At 38.3% G+C, this 23,371-nt stretch overlaps 1 protein-coding gene across 1 annotated transcript in view; it reads right to left on the minus strand.

The window, feature by feature from the left end:
* Positions 1-2,001: 2,001 nt before the first annotated feature.
* The window catches only part of Fam199x (family with sequence similarity 199, X-linked), a 32,272-nt gene continuing 10,902 nt past the window's right edge, over positions 2,002-23,371 (minus strand). Inside the window, exons 3-6 of the mRNA XM_085684898.2 lie at positions 12,600-12,749; positions 12,104-12,265; positions 10,508-10,768; positions 2,002-8,895 (exon numbers count right to left, since the gene is read on the minus strand). Coding sequence (XP_085541024.2) covers positions 8,725-8,895; positions 10,508-10,768; positions 12,104-12,265; positions 12,600-12,749 — 744 coding nt within the window. The 3' untranslated portion in view covers positions 2,002-8,724. The remainder of the gene's footprint in view (positions 8,896-10,507; positions 10,769-12,103; positions 12,266-12,599; positions 12,750-23,371) is intronic.

The raw sequence follows: 23,371 nt of genomic DNA on the forward strand, positions 1-23,371 counted from the left end.
TAGCATTAGAGCTGTTCTCATCCTATGGGTCTCAACCCAGCGAATGACCCTTTCACAGTGGTTACCTGAGACCTTTAGAAAACACAGATACTTACATCACAATTCACAGCAGTAGCAAAATTACAGTTATGAAGTAGCAACAAAAGTCATAAAGAATCTTATCCTTGGGGATCACCACAACATGAGGAACCATATTAAAGGGTCACAGTATTAGGAAGGTTGAGAACCATTGCTTTAAAGGGTAGAATGAACAGATCAATGGAAGGACAGTTACAAAAAAGATTGGCCGGGATGACAAAGCTGAAGTAGGTGTGGGTATGTGGGGATCCATTGCTCTGTTTTATGTACTTCGAGTTATTTTATAATACAAAGTTGAAATCACATAAACCCAGTCATCTGCTAGTTTTAAGATAAAAGAATATATAGTGATTATAGCATTCTAGTGAATGTCATGCTTAACAAAATTCAAGTAAGTGACATTGGACCTAAATCTAGTAACTGCCAGTCTATTACCAAGGAACCCAGATAATGCAATATAATATTCCACTTACCATGAGGTGCAAAACAACACAAGAGGGTAGAACATTGTCAGGCTCAAGAAACAGTGCCTTTATTAGAATCTCCAATCACAAGAATTAATAGAGAAACATTGATTCTGTAGCAAACTCTTCTATTTGTAAGAATAGTTTTACTAAATTAAATGTAATTACATCATTTCTGCTCTTTCCCCCTCCCATGCCTGACCCTCCCCTCCCTCACAAATTCATGGCTTCTTCTTTAACCATTGTTATTACATATACATAAATCAACATATAATGCATCCTGCTGAGTCTCTTCACTGTTGCCTCCATGTTATTGTGTCTAGGGCTGAACACTCGGTATTAGACTGTCTTTAAAAAATGTCTGTTCTTGGTTCCGTGTCCTAATACTATCATTTACAGATTTATGTCAAAGGAAAAACTCACAGAGAAAGCTGCATGTCAGCCTCTTTATAATAATAAAACTAAGAAGTTGTGGGGTCAGGGGTACAGCTCAAGAGTAAAAGCATTGGTTTACCATGTTCTAGGGCCCAGGTTCAACCATTACCACCAAAACTAATCAACGAAAGAAATGTGCCTAATTTATCACCTTATTCAAACATTAACTTTCTCATAGTCAAATGAAACAGTATCGGAGAAATTCTTCCACTAAAACCACAAGCTCCAACTCTGGCAGTGGTTTCATTAGTTTTTTAAAGATTTATTTATTATGTATACAGTATACAGTGTTCTGCCTGCATTCACACCTACACACCAGAAGAGGCCACCAGATCTCATTACAGATGGTTGTGAGTCACCATGTGGTTGCTGGGAATTGAACTCGACCTCTGGAAGAGCAGCCAGTGCTCTTAACCTCTGAGCCACGTCTCCAGCCCTTGGCAGTGATTTTAATGAAACAGAAAACCAAGTACACTTCACTTTCCCTTTCACACCAGTCATTACCAGCTTTGTGGGCAGCAGCTCTTAGCCACTGAATACTGTTAACAAGTAGGATAATGACCGCTAGAACAAATACCAAATCTCTATAGCAGCTCTCTCCACAAGAATTCTCTGTGATTGTGGAACATTTTTAAAAAACTGTTTGTTTGTTTGTTTTTTTTTTGAGGCAGGGTCTCTTTATATAGCCCAGGCTGTGCTAGAACTCACTCTGTAGCCCAGGCTGGCCTTGAACTCAGAGAGCCACCTGCCTCTGCCTCCCAAATGCTTGGATTAAAGGCATGTGCCACCACCATGCCCAACATTGTGGAACATTTTTCAGATTCTGTGTTTCCAAAATAAAAATTAGCCTAAAGCCACATGTGGGTATTTGGGCACTTGAAATATCGCTGCATGACTTAGGGAAAAAATTTGAACTTCATTTAATTTCAATTCATTTACATAGTCACATATGTCTAGTGCCTACCGTTAGGAAAGTACAGCTATGGAATACCTTAAAAAAGAAATACACATACACACATACAGGTTTTACTTAGTATCTAACATTTATTAAAAATGGAAGATTACAGACAGCATGAGTAAGACTGCCTTTTTCATTAAACAAGCTTAATTAATCTACCTTTGACTAATAAATGAACATAGTTACTAACAAAACATTCGGAGGATAAGTCTATGCCAATCTGTGAAACAAATAAACAAAAAAAAAACCAGCAACAACAAAAAACCAAATTCCAAAGCAGAAAAGAACCATAGATGTCCCTCTAGTGGCAAGAAATAACATTGTTGATCAAAAAACAAAAACAAACTAAAAACCTACACACACAAAAAAAACAAAAATAAAAATCAGAATGGCACCTGAATCTACACATACAACCGATCATAGACATTTCTTTCCTGGAAACTTAACTTTAAAAGGTTCTACAGCAATACATAAAGAAAATACATCGTTTTTGTCAACAACAACAACAACAAAAAATCGACCTTGGTGTGAATGATAATCTCTCTAGAAATCTGATCTCTTCAGAAAAAAAAATGTTTTACTCATGACTTTTGGGAGACTAAGCCTCTCACAAAACGAATTTATAGAGTCCAATCAAACTGCCACCAACGATAAGGACAGTTGTCTGTTAGTGGTAAATGCTCAGGAATGGAACTTTGAGAGGAGCTGATTCGGAGTACACAGTAGTAATAGCAGTGGGGTTTTTAAAAGAGAGAAGATGGAATCATTACCATAATTCTTAAAGACAAAAATGACTCCTTTCATTCTGATATTGGGTTCAAAAGACAATTCTGCCACATAGCCAGCTTCAGTTATAATCATACATATTCGTTTAGCCATAACAGCTAAAATATTTTCATGTGTGAGAAGGAACTCAACATAGAAACCAACTGTGCTCTATCGTCATTCCCTCCTCACATAGCTTTGAGAAAAACAACCAGGTTTTATATACACTGTAGTAGGTACAGAATGTACAGGAGGCTGTCATATATACAAAAGTGCATTAATAGAATACATTTTGCAGGAATACAGGGAAAAGTCCTGGTTAACAATCTGATACTTTACAGTATTAAGACTACTTGCAGATTTTTCTGAACCAATCACCTTCCTACTACTTTGGTTATGATATTGATGCTACATAACTAATTTTTGAAAAGTGGGGGAGCCCCACAATTTGCAACTCTTAACGGTCTGTGAAATGTTTTACATGTACTTGTGTTTATTGTTATATTGTTATTTTTGGCAACAGTCCTATTAAATTGCTAACACAAAGATTTATGGATAGTACTTTTTATCTAAGCTAGAGTACTCAAACAGGAAATTAAATTCACCCACTACAGGAAGAGACACTATCAGCTCCATTCTCTAAAAGCCTCGAAATCTCAATGTAAACTTAAAAGGTCAGCTTCAGTTTAAAAACAAGCAACTTTACAGAACAAGCCATGGCTGTTCTTCTGAACAATTCAGCATCTTAAGTGTGTACTTATTATCTGTACACATTGATTCTACAATTACCTTGACATAGTCAAAACAGATATGTATTAATTAAGCAATTCTTCCCTTTTCCACCCCATATATCACCACAAAAAAGAACACATATCTATCTCCACAGGTTCCATTCACCACAAAGATGTAACAGAAGAAACCTGACAATAAAGAAAAACTACTACATACTGAAATTAGCGAAGACCACACTGGTTTTTCTGAGTTTGGCATGAATGTCAAATTAAAATGCAACTTGCCATTGTCTGCTCTAGGTTTAAACATCAATAACCTCAATTCAAAAAATAATTGGGCAGGGAGCTGCAAACAAATTTAGTATTTAAGAAATGGAAATTAAATCACAGTGAGCCAATTTGGACCTTGAGCTATGCCATGCAACTGCCTTACTCTTAACATCTAGTTAGAAGAAATGTCAGATTTCCCGCTAAGCCTCATAGAGAACGTAAATTATTTTTCAGAGACCAAATTTAAATATTTCAAGGATTGTGTTCCAAATACTACTCTGACAGAAATGCCTAGCTCAAAATACCTGAGAGGTCTTACACATTTAATAATGTTCAGTTTTAAGATAAAATTTATTCCACTGTATTAAGTTTAAAACTACTGCAAAGTTATCATACTAGATTTTTACTCAAATATTTATTTCCTAAAAGTCCTTTTCAAGATGCAATTTACCTCTAACTTAAATATGTTGAATGTCAACGGATTCAACATCCACACTACTATTGAACACAAAAGAACTATACTATCAGCTAAGTCAAACTGACTTCACCCTCCATCAATTCCAAAGAAGAATTCTTGAAGACATAGCGCTAAGAGGTAATTTGTTAAAAAGGAGAGAGGACAGGGTGACCTGACGAATACACAAAGAAACTCAATGAATCCCTAATGTTAACAGAAGAAACACCTTGCTCTATAATCTTGGTTCTAGAAGAGTTTTTGTCTAGACCCTAAAAATTCTTTCATGATATATGTTAGCTAGTTTAAAAAGGTACACTCCCCGGACATGTCTGCATCCCAAAAACCAGAGAAGCTAAGGGGAAAGCATCACAAGTTCCAGACCAGCCTGGACAACATAGCAAGTTCAAGGCTAGCCTAAATTATATAGGGAGACCTGTGCCAGAAAGAAAAAGGAAAAGAAAAAGTATCCTGGCCTCAGACATTTTTCTCCAGTGGAAAAAACAATGCATTAATCAAAACTTTACATAAATGCAAGGCTCTTCAATAATCTTGTGGATCAAAACTAGTTTTATGCAACTGAGTCTAAGATCTGAAGGTTTTTTTGTTATCTCATTTGATACTCTATGACTACTACTATTGGTAAGTTTTGCTTACTAATATCCAAACACCATGAGCATTATATGAACCAAATTATAACATTCTGATATTTGAGTTTGGAAAAGCCTGATATTGATGAAAATGTCAAAGTTCACCACCTTTAAGGCACATGAGGCTACAGAGAAGCCATGAAAAAAAAAGTCTGCTACGAGAACCCAAAACAAACAAGACTTCTATAGAGTTTATGTAGTAACATTTTTGGCTTAAATATGAAGATATACAATAAATTTTACAATTTTTAAAGCTCATCAGAATCTGGATACCTTTATACAATAATTTCTTATAATTTTTCCTTTGAGGGAATTTACCACTTTTAAAAGCTAAAAAATGAGATGTCTACGCACACTATAGGTCATTATTTGATGAGTCAGCTTTTGGGATTTAATTCAGCAATATCTAACTTACCCAAAAAACAGAGGAACTCAATTAAAGCTGCCACTATCTACCAAAGAATGAAGAAAAAGTTTCATTTTACTCTATGTTCTTGGTAAGACAGAATAAACTAGCCCGTTACAACCTACTACATTCTAGAACACCAGCTTCCTTTAATCATTTGCAAAACTGTATAAAAATACATGCCATTTAGCTTAACTCACTGCTCGCACTTTTAAAAGCTGTAATAAGGACTGACATAGTCTTCCAAGATCTCTAATAAAGTCTGGATAAATCTGTAAAGAGGAGACTTATTCGTTCCACCGTCAGCTTTGTACAGAAGATAAGCAACATTGGAGCATAGTCAGGACTTCTCATTCGTTCACCAATTTATCCATACATATTGATAATCTACTTTGATCATATTTACCTACCATCTTTTGCCCCCCCATTCCTTTTTTACTAGATCCTTTCCCCTTCCCATTCTAATTTCTTAATTTGCATTTTATTAAATCTAGATTTCACATATAAAAAAAACCACAATGTTTGTCTTTCTGAGTCTGCCTTACTTTGTTTAACGTGACGATCTCCATCTAGTTCCATCCGTTTTCTTGCAAATGACATAATTCCAGTCTTCTTTATGGCTAAAAGCAACTATGCTCTGTGTATGTGTCACATCTTCTTTATTCATATGTCAATAGGCATCTATTTATTGGCTACTGGGAACAATACTGCGAGAAACATGGAAATATAAATATTCCTGCCATATGCGGAGTTCGTTTATTTTGAGCATACTCAGGAATGGTATAACTGGATAATATAGTTCCACTTGTAATTTTTTTTTTAAAAAAGAACTTCCATATTGATTTCCACTGGTACAGCAGTTTTGTATTCTCACCAGCAGTATTTATAGATTCCTTCCTACCTCCTCCCCACCCCTGCCTCTACTCTCACGAGTATTTGCTTTTGGTTTCCACGATGACAGGAATGAGATCCTGACTGGAATGAGATAGACTCTCAACAGTTTTGATTTGCATTTCCCTGATTTGCCTTTTAATTAACTGATTATGTAGGCTTTCCATTGAAAATGAAAGAAAAGATATTGACTTGAATTTGTTTTAAATATACCCTACAGAGAAAGCAGATTTAATAAATCACTACCTATTCCAACAGTTCTCTCTGAATTAGTCACATGAAACGTCCTGACAGATAACAGCCTTTTTGTGATATAGTTTCTATTTTGGAAGGAAAGAGAAAGACTTTAATCTCTCTCTCTTAAATCATAAACAAGTCCAAGAGTTCCACTTTTTGCTTTTAAATGAAAGCAGTATTTTCAATCTCCTTCAAATAGACTTTATATTCTGGTTCTAATGTATAGAGTGAATAGACTCACACAAAATTTTATGACATATTTCTATAAATATGCAAACTTTTATAGACATTAAAAATCTGCCAATGGCACTTTGGTAAACTTATTCAATAGTGACTTAAGTTAAATCTAAGTTAAGAAGACTACATGATTCTTGGAAGCATAGAGAAATTTGTCTTAAAATTATATCCTGAATTGGTTTTGCATTTTCCTCAAATAAACAGCTGGCAACTGTGTGAAGGATAAATGCTGCTCTGCATCTCAGTGTTACCCAGCTTCCTTGGAGAACAGGAAGAGCATGCAGAAACTCCTCGGTGTGATTTTGCTACTGCTCAGGGAAGGCAGACGGCTTAGATGCATTTGCTTCTCTTCTCTGCTCTACTTCTGTGCTTGGAAGGGAAAACAGAGCACACCTTCCATCAATTATTCTAGAATCTGACCCCAAGATCTCTTTGGTCCCTCTAAACTAGACTGGAGTACCAAAGGAGGTGGGAGGAAAATCAGAACTACTACTCGAGCTGAAGCACACAGCCGTTCTTTACTTTCGGAGGCATCCAAAAGTTAGGGTCGGACCCCAGACCTCGGGAATGCTGCAAGGCACTAATCTTTACTCCAGTTCCAATTCTTTAGCCTTCAAGGAAGTAAAATAAAACTTTTAAAGGTCTACAAAATTTCAGTAGCACTATGCAGCCCAGGCTGGCTTTGAACTTGTTATTCCAGCTCAGCTTCCTGAATGCTCGGATTAACAGTGTGTACCAATACACCAGGATTAAATCTTCACCTTTAATTTAGTCAAATTTAAGCCCTTATACCAACTGAAAATGAAGGAAATTTAAGTTGTCAATCTTTTTGAAGAACTAAACTTAAATACTGTTGAGACCCTATCAACCTCTGAACTCTGTAGTCTTTTTGAAACATCGATTACACAATCAGCTTGCCTTCCAAATGCTGTCATAAAAATGAAAGTCAGAAAGCAAGTCACCTGTCAGTCTCGGTTTCCATCTTCTCTGGCCCATGTGAATGCCCGAACACATGTGGTAAAGGAATCAGACTATTTCTACGTTCATGATCATGAATTCTTTGAGAACATTAAAGAAACTCCATGATTTCACATTTAGACTTAGAGTCCTATCAGGAACCCACAAAGGTGTTTTCTATACTCCACTCACAGCGCTTTCTGAAGGTTGGTAGAACTCTAAGTGGTTTCTCAGTTAAGGAACATTAGCCTGGTCACATGCCTGCAAGCTGGCAAATGAAATATACAAAATTGGAGATGTTCTGCATAAAAATCTGGGGTTTTTCTGATAGCGAGAAATAGATAAATGATCTAGTTTGGAGATTATCTGACAGCCTAAAATGTAAGGATGGATGGGAAGGTTTGATATGCTACCACGGTTTAGTTGGAATCTCCATTTGAAAATTAATCAACAAGGCATTAAGTCTAAAATTTTGCTAGTGTAGCCATTATTTTCTCAGTAGTTATTACTTGCAGAAATGATTCTCATTTGACATAAAGTATATAAAGACAAAAAAACCCACATCTAACTGAAAAAGATTAGGGCCTTTGCTTATACTTTTGTATTAATACTTAATGCAAACGGAACTAAACCTAATGAAGGCACTATTGTAAACAGCAATGCATGACTTATGCGCACTCTCACCTCAAAGAAGATTTGCCCCTAGGAACTGATAATTATATTATGGCCCTCTTGAAAAATTAAACTAAGAAATCTTATCATTAAGAAGGAAACTGAATTACAGATGCTACACATAGTGACAAACTACTTGTCATCAATACATTGACATCCCCCAAACTGCAAATGTACTAGTCTTTGAAAAGCCCACTTAATCACCACAAAGTTAAAATAGTTAAGACATTTACCAGTGGTTCTTAAATCAGAATGTGCATGAGAATAATCTGGCATTGGTTAAAACACAGTGCTGCCCCAAATCCATACGGCCTATGGGTCTGGAATGGGGCTCAAATGCGATTCTAACATCTTCTCAGGTGATGCTGAAGCTGCAGGTACTAGGACTACCCTCTGATAACCACTGGCCTAAATGATTAATGGTACATCAGCACAACCCTAACCAAACTTCTGGTCAAGATGCATGTAAACCAATGAGAACAGAACAATGCTTAGAAGACTGCTGATAGATTTACCCTATTACATTAAAACATCAACATCTGCTTCGTGGTCTTCCTCAGTCACTTTCAAGGACAACACCTCTTCATTGAGAAAGAGCCCACTGAGCCTCTCCTTCCGGGCCTGCCTCTGCTCCTTCAGCTGCCTCTTGCGGAAGGCCTTCTGCTGTAGCTTTCGCTGCTTGGATCGCTTCTGTCAAAGTGAAAAGTACAAAGTCAGTAAGGCTTAGACACTGCTGTATGCAGCCCAGGGTTATGTGGCTCAAATTCTCTATTTTCTACATTTTAGGAGCTGCTCAGTGAGTCTTATACCGATAAGTAATCTACCAGCTTAGATATATGTTGTGGGAGTAACTTCCGCTGCCTCAACCAATAGTTGCTGAAGCACAAGCCCACAGTGCGGCAGGGAGTGCCTTCCGCTCAGTCAGCCAATAGCAGCTGAAATACCAGCCCACTGGGGCGTGGTATATTTCTCTTTTAAAAAGAGTCACAGATCCCGGATCAGGCCCTCTTGGTTCCGGCTCCTGCTCCAGCGACTAGGCTCCTTTCCTGACGGTTTATGGTGTATGTAAGTTTTACCCCCCAAAATAAATAACCCCTTAAAACATAACTGGTGTGGGATTGATTCGCATATATATATATATATATATATATATATATATATATATATGATTCTATTTTTTATTGCCTCTGACTAGTGATTCTTGTGGCTAGCAAGGGCTGATTCTTTATTGTTTGAGCTAGCTATGGACAACAAAATACTGTCAAGAATTTATATTTTTAGAATTCAATTAGGGTATAATGGCACCATCACAGCAAAAATAAAATGGTAGAGCACAATACTGGGTATAAAATGCAGAAAACATTGTCCAAATCCCTAATGCTTATGTTTTCAAGGTACATTTTACCCCAGAATACTAAAAATCTCTCAATGGCTACGAAGGAATCATGCCTTCCTAATATCAGGCAAATGCTATCTTAAAAGCCTGTTAGGAAACCTAAATCCTTATCACTGGTAAACTAATACCAAAAAAAGAATAACCACGTATTCAGTGAAATCCCTTGGTAACCACCAAAGATGGCTGTTTCTTCTACTTTGACAAAAACAAGCAAAACAAAACGGGGAAGGAATCACTGTGTATCTTCTGATCACTGGATTTCCAAAGACTTAAAGAAATTCTCTCATCTTTAAATGGGCTCTACTCTGTGCCACTGCAAGGAACCATCCATATTCCCATTCTGAGCCACATAACCGTTCCATATGTACTTCTATTTTCTTTTACAAGAGCCCAACAGTAAGTTTCAATAATGAAAGAATAGAACTAGATTACAGAAAGTGTTACTTTTTACTTAAGTCAAGGAACAGTTAAGGTTAAAACATCAAGAAAATACACACACACACACACGCACGCACGCACGCACGCACGCACGCGCATAAACAAACACACACCAAAAACATACACGACAGTTTTAGAAGCTAATAGATGGTAACATTAGCAACATAGTGAGATTCGCTCAGCAGTGAGTTATACTCTTGAGAATAAGCTGTTATTTTCATATTTCTAATATTTCTTACTGAAAGGGAACATAAAGACTGAAAGACTGAAGGCGGCATGGTAGCAGGTTAAGAGGATTTGAAAACACTCAAGTTTTCTTCAAGAGCAGAGCACTCTGCTTGTTCAATCAAAACCAAGACCCACAGGCATCCAGAGAGTGGAACAATTTTTAGTTTGCAGGAGATTGAAACAAAAGCGTCTTAATGTTAATATTGAAAGGCAAAGTTTTGTATTGAATAGACATTTTACTTTTGAATCCCGAATCCGCTCTGCTGCACTTGCAGACAGGTTGCTGTCACTGTGTGCTCGACTCATGTTGGCACTGGAGTTTGAAGCAGAGTTTCCAACACTGGAGCCACTGCTGCTTGCAGAACTGACCATGCTGGCACTGCTGCTGCTGGCGCTGGCACCACTCACTCCACTGGTGCTTGCACAGCTAAAGTTGCTTCTCTTCCAGGCCTCCCTTGTGGGCCGCTGACGAGGACTATGCTCCTTGATATAGTTTCTGACCTTAGGACACATGGACAAGCACTGGTAAGTATTGCACCTTGATACTCCACCCTTAAGATGCTGGAGGGAAAAAAGTCATAGTGTGTTCAATCTGAACGATGCTCAGATGCACAAGAGGTGGAACAGAAGCTAATAAGAGACATTCAAATATAGAAATGAATACCAAGTCAGCTGTATTAGTTCCAGGACTTGGAAGGCTGAAGCAGGAGGGTTGCAACTAGTTCTGCCCAGTCTGAGCTTAATACTGCATTCTAGGCCAGTCTGGACTATATAGATTGGAACTGTTTCAAAACAATACTCAAGAGAGGGGTGGGGGAGAAACGGCACGAAGGAAAGGAAGGGAAGGGAAGAAGGGAGGAGAGGAAGGACGACCACAATACCAGCAGGGGTCAAAACCCCAGCAAACACATAGACCTATATTTTAAAAATATAAAAATTACTTAGCAAATCCTATTGGTCTTTAGAATTTTGAGAAAAGAACACTGAAAGAGAAACAACAAAATCAAACAAATGTGGTTACACATTTTTAAAAAATTTCCATTAAAAATGAGTTAAGTATATTAATGATTCCGTTTCTGACTTGTGTGCATTTCCCTCTAAATTTTGTGAGGGGGACAATGGCACCTGGTTTTAAATGCAGCACATCAACTTACCACAGTAAAAAAACTAGCAGAAATGGGGAAAAGTATTTCGTTTTGAGAAATGAGAATTTTCAAATGCCAAATGCAAGACACCAGAAGTAGAGAATTAAAAGCCTTTCTAGTAAAGCGTGCACGGGAGAAAAGGTGCAGCAAAAAAATTTCTTTGGAAGGGATCGTCAACGCACACTGTGAAACACTGGAGGAAAGGTTGCTCGGATGTCACTATGCACAGACTGTTATTCCACAAGGCTACTCAATCCCTCGGCACAGATGCCCGGCCACATAAAACTCTTCTTAAGTAGGACTTGCAGGTGTCAGTTTTTGTTTTGGCTTTGAGACATTCAGGATCACAGGTATTCCAGGCTGGCCTTGAAGTCTTTAACAAATCAACGATGACCCTGAACTTCTGACCCTCCTAACTCTACATCCCAGGTGCTATGATCACAGACGTGTGCCACTACTCCAGGTCGTTTTTTCCCTTTTTCTTTGCAGCCCTAGGGAGTGAATTCAGGGCTCTGTGCACGTTACCCTCTAGCCCTGAGCTACAACTCTTAGTGCTTCCGAATGTTACATCTCACAGCAGTGATTCTGGTCTCGATAATGTATGAGTACGCACATGATTACTACATAGGCCTACATTTCAGAAGATGGTGGCATCTTCAGTAGATAAACAATGTATATTTACTTTTCATACCTGCTTCAGTTTTTCATCTGTGAGACAGTTAAGTTCAATAATGAACTCACTGTCAGTAGGGGAGATCTGAGCAGAAGGATCAATGATTTTAATAATATCAAGTTGCTCCCGAAGGCCCATCTCAGTACTGACTTTACGGCTCAGATACTCAATATATTCCACCTATGTGAAGAAAAATAACAACAAACAATATCAGTGTTAATACCTGACCTTTACTATGTGAATTATAACACGATTTAGACATTAGAAGAATTATTTTGCCCAAGGCTCTAGTGAAGCACCAACCACTGTCTGAATAAGAAAGCTGATAATTTCTTATGATCGTTGCTAAGATGTCCTAATTTCATTTGCTTCCTAGAAAAAAGTTAAAACTCGGACTTATTAAGCAATTTACACAATTCGGGGGCTACAAAGAGGTAATTAAAGAAGGTTTCACATCTCTACACACAAGCTTCAGTCCACATACACTGCGAATTAAGAATGCCAACATGTTTACCTGCTCATCATTTGTCATTGCACTCCAAGCAAGTTCATCTAGATTTCGGTGCTTGTTTTTCTTTTTAGGAAGCAGGCAAGGTGAACTGGGGATACTGGGTATGACGTCAGAAAGTACATCACTTCCACTGGCAATGTCACTGCCTGGTAACTTTAGAAAAGTAAGAAGTACAGGGGTTAAAGAAAGGAAAAAATTAAAACTGCATTTTAAATATGGCAACGCATTTTATGCATCAATTAAAGTTATTTTAGTCCGCCATGGTTAGTTACATATGCAGGCAATCCCTGCACTTAGGGAGTAGAGAGTGGACAATCAGTGGTCTAAGGACAGTCAGAGCTGAATTGTCAGTCTCAGGTCACCCTAAGGTATACAAGATCATGTGTCAAAAACAAAATAAAATTTACTTCAATATATGACTAAGGCAAATATACAATCAGTATCTTTCAGGCAGATTAATATTGAACCATACCTATTTTATACAAAAGGACCAACATCAGGATATTCTCTCTGAAGATAGCCCATGAAAATGTACTTTCCAAAATGCATAAATCATAAATATGAATTACTAAAATGCTAGTTTATGTTTCAATATCCACTAAGGTTTTTAATTTTTAGCCACAATATTATCAGAGCCCTAAAACCTGAGCAAGAAGCACTGATGTCCACCACAGGAGACCTGAGTGCTCTGCCATCAACTGAAGTCATTTAAAATATGCTCTTGATATAAAGCAAAAACTCTTCCAAGAATGGAAATACTAGAAAACAAAGTAAGAAAATAGAAAACAATGTGTAGAGAAAGGATAAATAAAAACTAAACACAAAACCACAGAAAAATCAAATCAAATCCATTTAAAGAACGACAAGTATCAAGCATCTATGGCCTCTTAAAAGAGTGTATTAAATAGCTTCATTAATATGCACTTGATAAACAAAAACTACACAGCGTATAATTTGATATATTTGAACATGCACCCATGAAACCAAAACATGTCACATCAAGGTGATAAGCACATAAATATCCTCTAAAATTGGTTAATTTGATGCAGTATTTTTAAGATACTAATAAAAAATAGGTATTTTTTCCTTTCTTAGCAAATTTCAAAGAATATTTTCATGATTATAAGCTATATCACTTTTATTGGTTTTTGGGTATCCAGAATTTGCAACTACATTTGACTCTGAATGATTTCTAGGCCTTGACTTTTCAAACAGAACAGAACTTTAGTACTAAAAACTATTGCTTTCATATGTATTTAAGATGCTAATACATACACGGCACTATAACAGGTATATGGGATTCAACAGAGTGAAATCATGCTCATTACATTAAAATTTTATACATCATAATACTATCCATTTACAAATGCAAAATGCAGCACAAAGTGGATGTAAAACCAGACAGACAGATCCTTGGAGTTCACTGGCCAGTCAGCCTAGGTTAAGGCCAATTAGAGAAATTAGAGACGGTATCTTAAAAGATATGGGTGATATTCCTGAGATTGACCTCTAAATTCTGCATGCTCTCCCTCTCTCTCATCCCTCCCTCACACACACACAACTAAAAATACATATACTTGGGCTGGAGAGACGACTTGGTGATTAAAATTACTTGTTGCTCTTGAGAAGACCCCAATTCCCAACTCACGCATGGTGGTTCACAACCATCTGGAACTCGTTCCAGGCGTCAGGCATGTACACGATACACAGACTTACATGCACACAAAACACTCATAGAAACATAAACTTAGTAAAGCTAAAAAATTTAAAAACTTTAACTTTCAAAATTTAGTAAACTTTTTTTTTTGAATCTTTGGAGACTATCTCTTTGGGGTCAGAGTATATGATAAGCACTTAAATTCACATCTTTGGTTTTGTCTGATGTAGGAGATGAGATATAAAAAAGGTATGAATAATAGTTTGGTCATTTTTTTAGGAAGAAGTTAAAACACCCTAGAACACAAAACCTAGTTCCACTGCTCACTAGAGGTAAGATCTTGTATAACTTATTTATTTAATGGCTGACTTTCTTTTCAAGAGAAGATCTTACACTGTATGTCAGGCCACGTGGAAATCTCAATATATAAACTAGGCTGCCTTGTTCCTCCTGCTTCAGCCTCCCCAATACTGCAGTTACAGGGATCTGGCATCATACTGGTGATCTTGTGTGATCTGGATAATTTACTTTTGAGTCAGTCTTCAACCATGATTTCTGAGACTACTAAAAAGGTAGTAAAAGTCCTTATGGAATGTGTCCTATGTTGCCAAAGTGGTGTTTAATGACTTAAACATTAAACAGGAAAAGACATTTGGGAAAGAAAAATAATTTAGTAAAACTACAGATGGCAAAAACACAGGATAAGGGGGAAAAAACCCGACATAAATAAAAAAAGAAGCCTGGTGTGGTGTAGCACACCTCTAATCCCAGCACACAGGAGGCAGAGGCAGGAGGATCTCTGTGAGTTTGTAGCCAGTCTAGTCTATACAGTCAGCTCTCTAGGACAGTCAGGGCTATGTAGAGAGACTCTGAAATGAATAAAAAATTTATTTTAAAAAAGAAGGAAGGAAAATTATTGCTGAGGATCGGAACAACGGAAGAACTAGAGGCATTCCCGTGCCATGCAGGAGCGGACGGACACAAAACATTTTCCAAGCGACAGTATCTTGAGGAAACAAAACAGAATGAAGAACGATTGGCAAAGAATGAAGCCTTTACTGTGACCGGGCCTATCCTCTAACAAGCATCAACAAGAAAAACAGATGACTATAAAGGTTTAGAAGACAAACTATAATGTATAAATTGTTTAGGAACCTTCATTGCTCTCTGCTTACTGGCTACTGATGCTAGCAGCTTCCTTGAGAGTCTGCTTCCAGGAAATACCCACCGCAAGGGAGTCCACCCTCAAAGTAGAAAAATAAAGCCTTCCTTAAGAAAAAGAGGTGTTTGGTAACTGGCTGGTTAGCAAGGAGCCCAATATTCAGACCAGAGGAAAATAGTTCACAACCATATAACCCACACAGGATGGTACACTCAAAGACTTCAAATATTAATCATTCTAGCTCAACACACTTATTCTAACAATAAGGGGGAAATGGTATCCAAAGAGACTTGAAGAACTAGTGACCAAATCCAAAGTAGGACACAAATTCATTGTATTCACATAAGCCAGGCAATCTGGAGTTCAGTATGAAATAGGAAGATGGTGCAGTGTGGGATATGGGTAACGGGAAAATGGTGGGTGTGCAAATATACTCTGAATAGACAACAGTCATTATTCACCATACTGTAAGATATGTCACAAAGGCTCATGTACTTTTTCCATGGGAAGGCGATTTTTGGAAGTGACATCACTGATCAAGGACTCAGCATCTCAGATAATGGGCTACTATGGAATATAAAGTTATTCAAGTGGAAATGTCAAATAGTCAATTGGACATATGGGACTAGAGTAGCAGTTGTATAGCAGAATTAATTGTACGGGCGCTTGTATATTTATTAGGCCAGGAGTTTCCCACTTTATAACTGATGAAGTATTTCAGAATAAAAATGCTTAATGACTCCTATATTTTTATAGACCATAGTCAGTATATTTATACCATTCATATTCAGTATATTTATGCCATAATCTGTAGCCATGACACATGGAGAGAATTAAATCAAACCTCTGTCATATTTTCTGTAAGTTTCAGCAGAATTCTGTAAGTAACCTCTTTTCTCTAACAGCTGATGTGTCATTTCAAGGAGCCCGTCTAGGTTTAAAGTATGACAGAAGAACTACTTGCTCATTGCATCCTCTAAGCTTTCCTGCTCAACAACAGAAATGGTTTCTTAAATGCAACTTTCCAAAGAATCTGTGAATCATTAACTATCCTAGCAACTTCATCTATTCTGTTGCTATTGCTGCTTATTAATCATTTCTTATACTCCTCTTTGCAAGGAGGAGGCTATTATGGTCTCACTATATACCCTAGGCTGGCTTCCAACTGCCTCAGTCTCATGAGCGATGGGGTTGTAGGCATGCATCACCATACTTCCGCCACTTCAACACTGTATGATCTGGGTAGGGCAAACAAACAAGAAGAAAAAAGACTAGAAGGAAAGAAAGACAACTATTCACTGATAACATGAACTTAAATATGGAAAACTCAAATGAATCCACACAGGAGGAAACTACAGAGCTAACAAACAAGTTCAGCGCTAGTTAGGAAAATCTGTATTGAAAAGACTGAATTGTATATTGCTTTATATAGACACTGAGAAATCTGCAATTAAAATTATGAAAAGAATGACATTTCCAAAAGCAAAATAAAGGATTTTTAACAAATTTAATCAAAAAAAGTTTAAGATTTGAATACTGAGAACTGTAAGGTATCATTGAAAGAATTAAATAAAAACAATACCACTTTCATGAATTGGAATGTTGAAATTAAGACAGCAATCCTCCTCACAGGCTTAATGCAATCTGTACTAAAATTTCAACTGCTCTATTTTGTAGAAATAGAAAAACTGATCCTAAAATTTGTGTGGAATTACAAAGGACCCCCAAAATCCAAATAATCTTAATAAAGAGCAAAAACACTGTTTGGGGCCCTGTGAGTTATCTGGTGGCCACGGCTGCTGTAGCCCGCAGAGGCTGCTGTAGTAGCCTCCGGAGAAGAAGCTCCCCTGTGGAGTGGGGCCTGGTGGAGGCTCAGTGCCGCCCGGGGAGAGTTTACGCGGGCAATGATGCAACGAATTCGAGCGCCCGCACCAATAGCGGAGGCCCCTCGCCCGGAAAACAGAACTGGAGCCCGTGGCGAGCCTTCCCCAGGCCTGCCTTTGCGCCCATGGCTACGGCAGCGGTGGCGGCGGTGGTGACTAAGGCGCTCCTGGAGGCAGCGGTGGCAGTGCCAGGAGAAACGGAGAAAGAAGTGGCGGAGGCGGCCCGGCACCCGTAAGCCTTGTCCCCCGCAGGATGAGACATGCGCGGAGCCTGCGACTGTGGCTCTAGGGTCTCCTCCCCGCCAGCCTTTCCCGCCTCTATTGCCTGCACCCCGAAAAGTTCGACCTCGGCCACCGCAGCGCCGGCGGCGCGAATGGCGGGCCATGGAACTCGAGAACATCACAGCCAACACTCTGCTACTGAGGCTCGTCAAGAAAAGGATTTTAGCAGCCTTTGTGACAAGCAGCCAATAGGAAGACTTCTTTTCAGACAATTCTGCGATACAAAACCAAATCTAAAGAGATGCACTGAATTCTTGGATGCAGTGGCAGAGTATGAAGTTACCATTGAAGAGGAGCAGACAGAGTTTGGGCTAGCTATCTTTAATAGATTCTTCAAAGAGAAGTCAGAAGTCTTCTTACCACAGATACCCCCAGCTCTTGTGAAAACCTGTAAATAGAATCTGAAGCAGAATTCCTCCCCTAAAAATGTTTTCCAGGAATGTGTTGAAATTGTCTATACCTATCTCAGTGAAACACCATTTGAAGAATACTAAGACAGTACACTTCTGTCGATTTTTACAATGGAAATGGCTAGAAAGGCAGCCAGAAACAAAGAACACATTCAGATATTACAGAGTACTAGGAAAAGGTGGGTTTGGAGAGCCCCTTTATCATTTGTGTATAGGAGGCCTACTGATATTTTTTAGTTGATTTTTGTATCCTGCCACATTACTGAACGTGTTTATCAGCTCTGAAATTGAGAAGTTTCTATAAAGCAAAGGACACAGTCACTATGACAAAAACGGCAGCTTACAGAATGGGAAAAAAAAATCTTCACTAACCCCACATCAGAACTCAAGAAATTAAACCTCAAATTACCAAATAATCCAATCAAAAAATGGAGTACAGATCTAAACAGAGAATTCGCAACAGAAGAATTGCAGATGGCCAAAAGACACTTAAGGAATTGTTCAACAGCAGAGAAATTAGTCATCAGGGAAATGCAAATCAAAACTACTCTGTGATACACCAGTCAGAATGGCTAAGATAAAAAACACCAATGATAGCTTATGTTGGAGAGGATGCAGAGTAAAGGCAACACTCCTCCACTGCTGGTGGAGTGCAAACTTATACAGCTACTTTGGAAATCAGTGTTGCGGTTTCTCAGAAAATTGAGAATCAATCTACCTCAAGACCCAGCAATACCACTATTGGGCATATACTCAATGGATGCACATTCATACCACAAGGAAATTTGCTCAACTGTGTTCATAGAAGCATTATTCATAATAGCCAGAACCTGGAAATGACATAGGTGCCCCTCAACTGAAGAATGAATAAAGAAAATGTGGTGCATTTACACAGTGGAGTACTACTCAGTAGTAAAAAATACAGTGACATCTTGAAATTTGCATGCAAATGGATGGAACTAGGAAAAAAAAACAACCTGAGTGAGGTAACCCAGACTCAGATAGACAAACATGGTACGTTCTCACTCGTAAGTGGATATTGACATAAATCAAAGGCAAATCAGCCTATAATCCAAGATCCCAGAGAAACTAGGTAACAAGGAGAACCCTAAGAGAGACATACATAGATCCCCCTGAGAAGGAGAAACAGACAAGATCTCCTGAAAACATTGAGAGGGAAGGTGGAAGGAGATGGGGAGGGGGAAAGGGGAAGGAGGAGGAGAATATGAGGGAACAGGATGCTCAAGAAGGGAGAAGGATAGAGAGGGAGAGAAAGGAAAGAGATATTTTGATTGAGGGAGCCATTAAAGGGCTAGTGAGAAACATGGCACTAAGGAAATTCCTACGAATCCACAAGGACGACCCCAGCTAAGACTCTAAGCAGCAGTGAAGAGGACGCCTAAACTGGTCTTCCCTTTTAATCAATTTGATGATTACCTTAATTGTCACCATAGAACCTTCATCTAGCAACTGATGGAGGCAGATACAGAGATCTACAGTGAAGCACTCAACCAAGCTATCTGAGACCAGTCCAAGACAGAGAGGTGCAATATATGAGCAACGGGGTCAAGACCATGTTGCTACCCACTGAAACTGCTGATCTGAGCTAGTGAGAGCTCACTGACTCTGGACTGATGGGCGGGGGATGGACCTGTATAGGAACAAACTAGGCCTACTGATTGTACTGTACAGTTGTGAGGCTTGGGCAGTCTGTGGAGCCACTGGCAGTGGGACCAGGATTTAACCCTAGTGCTTGGACTGGCGGAGCACATTCTCTTTGGAGGGATACCTTGCTCAACCTAGATATAGGGGAGAGGGTCTTGCCTCAGAGTGAAGTGTCCGACTTTGTTGATTCCCTATGGGAAGCCTTACCCTTTCTGAGGAGTGGATGGAAGTGGTGTGGGATGAGGGAAAGGCTGGGGTGGTGGGAGGGGAGGGAGTAGGAATGGGGATAGCTGAATAAAATGAGAAAAGATTATATTAAAAAATTTTAATAAAAAGTCAACTTTCATTTAAAAAAACACTGTTTGGGAGCAGGGGTGCAAGTCTTGAACCCCAGCATGTGAGTCAGAGGCAGGTGGATCTAGTTCAAAGTCAGGTGATCTACATAATCAGGCCAGCCAGGGCTACATAGAGAGACCCTGTCTGGAAAAAGAAAGCAAAAACCAACCAAACAACAACATGGGAGAATGCACACTTCCCAAACAGTGTTGTACAAGCACAAGGACAGACGCTGGCATTAAGGCAGGAGAATTATGAGTCCAGAACCAAACCCATTTGCAGCAGGATGCCAAGACTATTCGATGAGAAAAACAACAGACTTTTTAGCAAATGATGCTGGATTAAAAAAAAATACCTAGAAACCAACATCCACAGCAAAGAATTTGTATAAATTGAGAGTAGACAAGAAATTCTTCTCTATCATACAGGCATTTACTGAAAAACTACACTAACATTACACTCAGTGGAAAGACTGGAAGCTTTCCTTTCCAACTAGGAAAAAAGACAGGCTTTCCTCAGTTTCACTTCTTTTCTGAGGTGTGGGGGGGGCATACACACAGAGAGAAAAATCAAAATACATCAAAGGCCTATACATGTAAGAACTAAATCTCTAAACTCTAAGAAGCAACAGGTAACTTTCATCATCTTGGGTAACGCAGTTTTTAATACAATAGCATAAGCACAATGAAGAAAAACACATGCAGAGGAGTGGGGAAAATGTATAGCTCAATAAAAACAATAAAAAGAGAAAAACAGGGGGCTGGAGAGAGGTGATGTATGTGGGCCTTCTGTTATGTGTTATTTTCATTGGTTAATAAAGAGACTGCCTTGGCCCTCTGATAGGACAGAAAATTAGGTAGGTGGAGTAAACAGAACAGAATGCTGGGAAGAGGGCAATGAGGCAGATGCCATGGAGCCAGCCACCAGGTCAGACATGCTGAATCTTTCCCGGTAAGCCACCACCTCGTGATGCTACACAGATTATTACAAATGGGTTAATCAAGATGTGAGAGTTAACCAGTAACTAACTCTCTAGAGATAATGGGTCAGGAAGTGTTTAAATGAATACAATTTGTGTGTTGTTATTTCCGGGGCTAAGCAAGCCGTGCAGGGAGCTGGGCGGGACGAAAAGCAGGCCTGCCCGCCACTCCTCACCACAGAGATGGCTCAAAGGTTAAGAGCACTGGCTGCTCTTCCAGAGGTCCTGAGTTGAATTCCCAGCAACCACATGGGGGCTCACAGCCATCTGTAATGAGAACTGGCACCGTCTTCTGGCGTGCGGTCATACATGGAGGCAGAGCATTGAACACATAATAAATAAATCTTAAGAAAATGATGCAAGTATGAAAAGGTGCTCAACACTAGGCATCAGAGAAATGTGAAACCAAACCACAATATGACACCAATTCACACTCACTGTGCTGGTTGAAATAAAAAAGATAAACATCAAGTATAGACCAAGATGGAGAAATTCAAATCGGAGAGGAATAAAATCCATGCTACAATATGGATAAACCTTGAAAACAGCACAACAGCTCTATATAATTGTGTATGTCCATTTATACAGAGAACGGGAAACCAAGGTCATCAGGAGAGCTTAAAGGGGAAAGGAACTTATAGTCCAGTCTGATAACCTAAGTTTGATCTCTGGGATGCACGTAGTGGAAAGACAGAACTCCCTCAGAATTTATCCTCCAACCTCTACATGCGCACACACACACTAAAATTAATAAAAAAAAATTAGAGATAAATCTATAGGATAGATTGGTGTTTGCCAGATGACAAAGGCAAAGCGGAAGTGAAGCTCTGTGCTTAACAGGTATACAGTTCTTTTGTGTGTGGGGGGGCGATTATGGAAATAACCTGGAATTAGTGGTGATGCCTATGCAGCATTGTGAGTATATTAATGAGCATATAATTGTATGTTTTTAAATTATTTAAATGGTGAATTCTATCATTTTTAAAGGTAAAAAAAACAAACTTTTATCTGACATACATTTGCATCTCCATGTGGTATAGAAGCTGAAATAACACAAAAAAATGGGAATGGTGAATTGTTCTTTCCTCTTAAAACGTCTTAGCTTAGCGTAGCACTCTTTACAGCACATATATACACAAAACTGAAGCCAACTAAAAAACATTATGATGGATATGATACGGCTCTGAAAATGAATGAGATATTCCAGCATTCGAAAAAAATCATATAATTACTGAGTGAAATATCTATATATGACATACATACTATGTGTATAGGGAAATACACTTCTATCTGTAAAAGCTCTTCACAGGGATAACCAGAAGAGTTTTTGAGACTTTTAATTTATACCACTCCATATTATTTGATAATTTCATAAAAACAGTTTTAACTCAAATAATATCTGAACCCTTTTTAAAAATACAAGTTCATATATTCAGATGACTTTTAAAATATCAGAGATTCAAGTTTATCTGTTGAATAAAACATGTAGTATATGTAAGGGAAAACTTTTTAATATTTTTTTACAATCACAAAATAAATGTTCCAATAAAGCAACACACATTTTCTAATATATCACATTCATTATAATGCAGTATTTTTAGACAACTTGCCACAAAGACATTTTAAATATTATATATGCCCCAAGAAAAAAAATTATTGTGGCCAGAAAAACATCTACATGAAAAAAGAATATAAAATAATAAACTAGCATACTTCAGATAAGAGAACCAAAGATTATATGCCTGTGATAGAAACAGCTTATCATATTTGATATCTAACATAATCTGGTATATGTCTTCTAAACACAAGAATGTTATCAAGTATGAAGTAGGGAGAATACATTTGCCTAGTAAAGTGCTGAGTGCTTAATACACGAAAATCTATAAAAGGATGACTGTAGGATCAGAAGCCTGAAATGCATATTAGCAAAATTATAGAATGTGCATTCCATCTATTTCTTAACTGTACAACACACTTTGCAAAAAATACCAAGGAAAATTGACTTCACCAAGACTCCAAGGTGACATCAGTCACACTACTGAGAGAGAAGGCAATAGATGTTAAACTGGAAGAGCTGCTACACTGAATACTGATGGAGGATTTCATCTCCAAAGTCATTCGATGCATTTCAGATTGGTTATGAGCAGTATTACAAAAAGAATGCCAACACAAGAAAAGAGACCATCACTAGCGTTCACGTGGGGCTAACCTAGAGCTTATGTGTGTTTCAGCTACTTGGAGCTAACAACTTACGCTTTTTACAAAGAACTCAATTATGAGCAATGGTACAAGTACCACTGAAAAGGAACCAGAATAGAAGGCACTCTGTACTTCTTAATGTGACTTCCTGCCAGCTCCCAATCATGAAGAATTCAATTCAGACTGAACCTTTTCATAACCT

This window comes from Myodes glareolus, chromosome X, assembly GCF_982192425.1.
Source record: "Myodes glareolus chromosome X, mMyoGla1.1, whole genome shotgun sequence".
Lineage (NCBI taxonomy): Eukaryota > Metazoa > Chordata > Mammalia > Rodentia > Cricetidae > Myodes > Myodes glareolus.